We start from the raw sequence: 5,451 nt of genomic DNA, 5'->3' as shown, positions 1-5,451 counted from the left end.
GACTTGCCGCAAGCGCAATCAATAAAATAAGTCATGCCAGGTGACCCAAAATCAACCTAAATGAAACTACCATCACTACAGGAAAACTGAACATTCATGATGCACAATTTACGGCATTCAACAAAAATGCATAGAGTTCAAACGATGTATAAAAAGAAAATGCAAACTAACAAAACCAAAAGGACTAGAACAAGTCATTACCCTAGTTTATTCACGAAAATTCTTCTACGCACCAAGATGCGAGTGAACCGAGCAACTAATATGCAATATTTTTATCCGGTCATTCACATCGCATTATCATGCATGTATTCTAATACCGTTAACAAAACTGAAACCCAAAAAAATAGTCCTAGGTGTTTCTAACACAGAAGACAAAAGGTGAGGACCTGGGGTCGAATACGAGACACTCTTATGATGGGCGTTTAATTTGATCGGATCAAAAATGAAAATGAAATCAAGAAATTTAGGGTCTCTAGTCTTCATTGGATCTTAGCATACGACGATTTAAAGATTTGCACATTAATAGTACAAATACACTTTGGTGCGTAGAATCTACTCCGATTTATATATTCTTATTAACGAGAGTTATAGAAACTATTTGAAATACGTGTTGACTAATTTGTAGATATATAGATAGATGAAATACATGCATAGATTATTGGTAAGACTGAAATTAATTAAAACAGAAACAGCTTAATTTATTTGGAGTACATAGATCGAGATGCAGGCTTGTGATGGATCAATCCATAAACCAGCATATCAGTGTAGGAGGAACATCTTGTACCAATAGGCAGAATACTTGAGGTATCTTTTCAGATTATCCTTGACATCAACCAATGTTAGGCCAAACCCAACTGTGTAACCAGCATCCCATTCGAAGTCATCAAAAAACGACCATGCGTAGTATCCCTTCACTTGAACTCCATCCCTGAAATCAATCAATAACAATTAATCGAATAATTATTAACGTGTGATCTCTCTAATTATAAATCATGTATTACATGAACCGATGAACGAGTACGCGACTCACTTAATAGCTTTCAAGAGATACCATAGATGGTCGTGATGGTATCTTATCCTCAGGTTGTCTTTACGAGCTTCTTCAATAGGCGTCGAGGCATTATATCCATATGCATATCCTACAAAATTAAACATATATATACGACACATACATGAAACTAATATATTAGCCGGATAATTAGTCACGGAAAATAAATATGCAAGAGCTAGAGTCGATAATTTACCATTCTCAGTTATGAAAATGTTGGGATTGTTGTACTTTTCCTTTATATACAAAAGAACATCTCGAATCCCCTTTGGATAAACGTATAGCCAATCCAAATCAGTCTGTACGTAAACAGTTTACAGAAGCATAATTGTAAATGTTAGTATTAGCATGAATAATCAAATTAACTTTAGCAATACTATATAGAGGGAATTAGCTATAACATACCGCTGCACCAATAAGAACCCCAGCTTTATCAGCTGTGACAACAACAAAATAACATGGTAAGTAATAGTGTTAAGAGTATAAGAAGTTGCGCAGTTGAATTAATGAATCCAGTTAAAAAGAAGGAGCTGGATACATACTAGTGGAAGCAGTGACTTGTCTGTCTGAAGTCCAGCTATGGTTGGATGAAGCTGGTCCATCTTCTGTGTAATATGATGTGTAGTAATTCAACCCGAGAAAGTCCAGGGATCCTTTTATCTGCTTCGATTCGGCTTCTGTAAATTTCGGCAATCGATTCCCGACCATAGATCGCATGACCTCCGGATAATCCCCATGAACTATGGGATTGGCGAACCTGGAGTTTTATGTATCGATCAATTTTAGTTATCCAGTTTATTAGTAGAAATTGGCATATATTGTTAAAGAAAATCATACATACTACGTGCTCACCATCCAAACATGAAATCAAGTGATCTAAGGGTGGCCGTGCGGCTTGCCAGTTGTGCTGGGTACTTTGGTTTCCACCAGTGAGTCACTACTGTGATCCCGATCTGTCCCTTTTGGGAGGCCTGCAGCTCACATACATTCACATCATGAGTTCATTAATTCAAGTATATATCTACATTTACGTATTCATCGATCATTTCATCGTAACGAATGCAGGGTTACTGTACTTGATATTTGTCCTTGTATATTTTGACAGCAGCTGAATGAGCGAGAAGCAAATGGTGTGCCACAGTGTAGGATTCAGTCGCTGAGTTACCGGAAGTGCAATTTCCCTCGTAGTTAGAACACCGCCCCGGTGCAAAGGTTCCGCCGCCGTAGCCACTAATAGCAAATCCATTAGGTTCATTCATTGTGACCCAGTGCTTCACTCGATCACCAAATGTCTTGAAGCAGAAATCCACATAATCTCCATAATCATTTCTGTCCAAAATATGCAGTGCATAAATTAATGATCACATTGTTCCCAACTTGCCATTAGTTTTAATACTGTTCAAACATTTGAAACTAAATTAATAACACGTTCGTTGGCTTACATTATATTAGGGCTTAAGAACCCGCCATACAGATCTTCAAGTGCTTGGGGAGGATCATAATGGAGCAAAGTCACGAAGGGCTTGATACCTGCAGAATAATGGAGCATTAAAGTTTAACTTATACTGTTGGAGATGCTAATCCCGTAAAAGTGAGTTGAAACGATATTATATGGAAATGAAATTTAAATCATAAAGAAACTTGGAGATAGAGCTATAAAATTAAGATGTTAACCATTGGCCAAGAGCTCGTTGAAAACATTGTTGTAGAACTTGACACCAAGTGGATTCACTCCTCCGCCAAGTTTTCCCTCTGAGAAGCACAAGATAGAGTCGAACATGTCAAACATACAATCTCCAATGATTAAAAACTGTTGAGTAATTTTAATGTTTCTTACTGGGAAGTACTCTGGTCCATGAAATTGACATTCTGAAGGTGTCCAACCCAATTTTCTTCATCAATTTTATATCCTCCTGTCACATTAATTCATTAACAAGTCATCATACATATCTGATAGAACTATTTAACATTTCAGCAGGTGGAACCAAAACTGTAAGTCTAGAGAGGCCGAGATATAAAATACGAAAAAAGATATATAAAATTTTAAATTGTCTGTCAAAATTATGTGTTAATTAAATGTAAATGTAAATGATGTATAGTTTTTGTTGATGTCTAGTTTCATTTATGTACATGTAAATTAATGATTATATATTGAAAGTTTACATGCATGTAAAATGATTAGTTAATAACTAATCGATTATGGTGATGAATATGACAAGATGCAACGAGAAAGGAGATTATATAGTCCAAAATATCAAACTAATCATTATTACGTGACATATTATGACATAAAAATATGGCCAGATCATTACAATTATAGTAAAAGTTTTGACCAGAGGATCATTTAGTCCTACAATAGTCCTACAATAGTGGTGTAATTGACCATAGATCTTCAAAAGGTTTGGGCTTGGTCTTAGTGTGGCTACATTAGTGATTTCAGCGTGTGTGATTTCCCAAAGGATATATAGTAAGAGTTTTGAAAACAAAATGAATAAGTAGTTTTTTTTCCCACCCTTATAAATGTTTGGGAATCAAACTCATGATTTTTACAATGTTGGAATTATAACTTAAAAACATGTCACAGCTCACCGGTGAATAAGCTGTAATAACTCATTTCGTTGTCCTTGACAAGTTAATAAGAAACAATGCTAGCTTCATAATTTTTTTACCTTATAGCGGTGATAAAAGTCATTAGCTACGTCTCCGGTGCTATGATCCGATATCTTTTCTGTCATCCCACAATAACATTTCTCAGTATACGTCATATATATAAGAAGTTTCTATATTCTAGCATGCATGATACATAAAATATTAACTACTAATCAATTCATATTGTCTATCAGACGTAATTATCGTAGAAATTATAGAATCAAGCTCAACAATTTTGACTTGATCTTTTTGCGTTAAAATATGAAAGTTAGAAAAATAATATGTAACCATCGTTTGGTACAGTACTTGATTCTGAGTTTCTTGTTCCCTCTAGTGCTTCTAACATTGTTGTCGAAGTCACAAATAATTAAGTCCTTACATATACGTACGTAGAAATGCTGGATGAGAGAGAGAGAGAGAGAGAGAGAGAGAGAGAGAGAGACCTGGATGTTTCCTAACGAAGGTATCCCAGATACTAGCTCCCCTACCATCGAGAAATGCTGCTCCTTCTGACTGATGCAGCGATAATGGGTTGAAGAAACAACAATTAAAAGAGCATATATACCATCGATGATCGATCAGTACCTACACTTTGAATATATACGGATACGAACACACATACGTACGTACGTAGATAGATAATATAGGGAGGGATACCTGATAAGCAGCTGAACCAGCACCAAAAAGGAAATCACTCGGAAAGCTGCTTCGGTTAAAAGGGATATAGTAGGCATGGGAAGTGCCAACGGAGAAGCTAGAAGCTGCAGCCAAAGCTAGCAGCAAGGACAATAACACAGTATATCCGAATGCCATATCTGTGTGTGCTTTTACCTAATTTATTGCATGCCTATTTATAGAGTTCGAGCATCTTCCATTTAGATATGGTAATTGTTAAACTAGATTAATCTAACTTTTTTTTTCTTTTTCTTTTTTGCGAAACTAGCTGTAATTTCAAAAATATTTTAGCATCACGACTTACCCTCTTACTCTTGTGGGCCATTACAAAGTAATTTAATATTTTTTTAAATGATTAAAATCAGTTTACCTTCTTGAGGTTTAGGAGTAACATCATTTCAGTCTATGTTCTCTCAATTTTAAATTTACCCCATGAATTTTATAATTTTCATCAGCTCATCTGTTCCCATTTGTTAAGATTCCGTCCAATTTGGACGTTATTGCTGACATGGGATTGACTACGAGTAGACATATTCTCCCCTAATGAACGTTATTACATTCCGCTACTAGCTTTCTCAATTTGGTAGTTTCTAAAAATCTTGACATTCAACTTATGGATGTAGTTACAATATATCTCTATGGGGATTTAGATTTAGAGATTTATATGAACGTGCCATATGGTTTTCAGTTACCTGACTCAAGTGACTTTAGACATGGAGTGCGTTCTTGATAAGCTTAAAACACTCATTATATGGATAAAAACAATATAAATGGATGTGGTATAATCGTCTAAGTGAATACTTGATTAGGAAGGGACATATAAGTGATAAATATACCAACGCATATTTATAAAAAGAATAAGTTCTGGATTTATAATCGTTGCGATCTATCTTGATGATTTGAACTTAATTGAAACTCTTGATCTTAATTTTCCCATAAAACCATAAACTACCCTCCAACAGTTTTCTGCGCTCCGCATCCTCTCTGAAATGAAAGATGTACTAATCCCCTTGAGCCCTATGTAGGCACATATGCCTAATCAGCACGCTTCAGCAGCACTTAGGCTAGGCATAACCGCC

At 35.6% G+C, this 5,451-nt stretch overlaps 1 protein-coding gene across 1 annotated transcript; it reads right to left on the bottom strand.

Moving 5' to 3' along the window:
• Nucleotides 1-542: 542 nt before the first annotated feature.
• LOC101310545 (vicianin hydrolase-like) lies at nt 543-4,514 on the bottom strand. The gene is made up of 13 exons (XM_004306453.1): nt 4,355-4,514; nt 4,141-4,210; nt 3,718-3,776; nt 2,886-2,961; nt 2,723-2,800; nt 2,491-2,578; nt 2,125-2,377; nt 1,901-2,019; nt 1,591-1,805; nt 1,454-1,485; nt 1,245-1,347; nt 1,031-1,139; nt 543-928 (listed from the first exon to the last, which is right to left on the bottom strand). Exons 1-13 carry the CDS (start codon nt 4,508-4,510, stop codon nt 760-762), a joined length of 1,527 nt encoding a protein of 508 aa, XP_004306501.1. The 5' UTR covers nt 4,511-4,514; the 3' UTR covers nt 543-759.
• Between the last annotated feature and the right edge of the window lie 937 nt (nt 4,515-5,451).

This window comes from Fragaria vesca, linkage group LG7, assembly GCF_000184155.1.
Source record: "Fragaria vesca subsp. vesca linkage group LG7, FraVesHawaii_1.0, whole genome shotgun sequence".
In the NCBI taxonomy this organism is placed as follows: domain Eukaryota; kingdom Viridiplantae; phylum Streptophyta; class Magnoliopsida; order Rosales; family Rosaceae; genus Fragaria; species Fragaria vesca.
The sequence above is the reverse complement of the archived record's forward strand: the minus strand, read 5'-3'. Positions and strand labels throughout refer to the sequence as shown.

What these genes read in the sequence shown, in the direction of transcription:
- LOC101310545 (XM_004306453.1), bottom strand. Translation starts at nt 4,510, where the DNA reads ATGGCATTCGGATATACTGTGTTATTGTCCTTGCTGCTAGCTTTGGCT. An exon ending in ACTTTTATCACCGCTATAAG is followed by an intron (nt 2,962 to 3,717) that starts GTAAAAAAATTA and finishes TTAATGTGACAG; the next exon opens with GAGGATATAAAATTGATGAA. An exon ending in ACAAGTCACTGCTTCCACTA is followed by an intron (nt 1,486 to 1,590) that starts GTATGTATCCAG and finishes TTGTTGTCACAG; the next exon opens with CTGATAAAGCTGGGGTTCTT.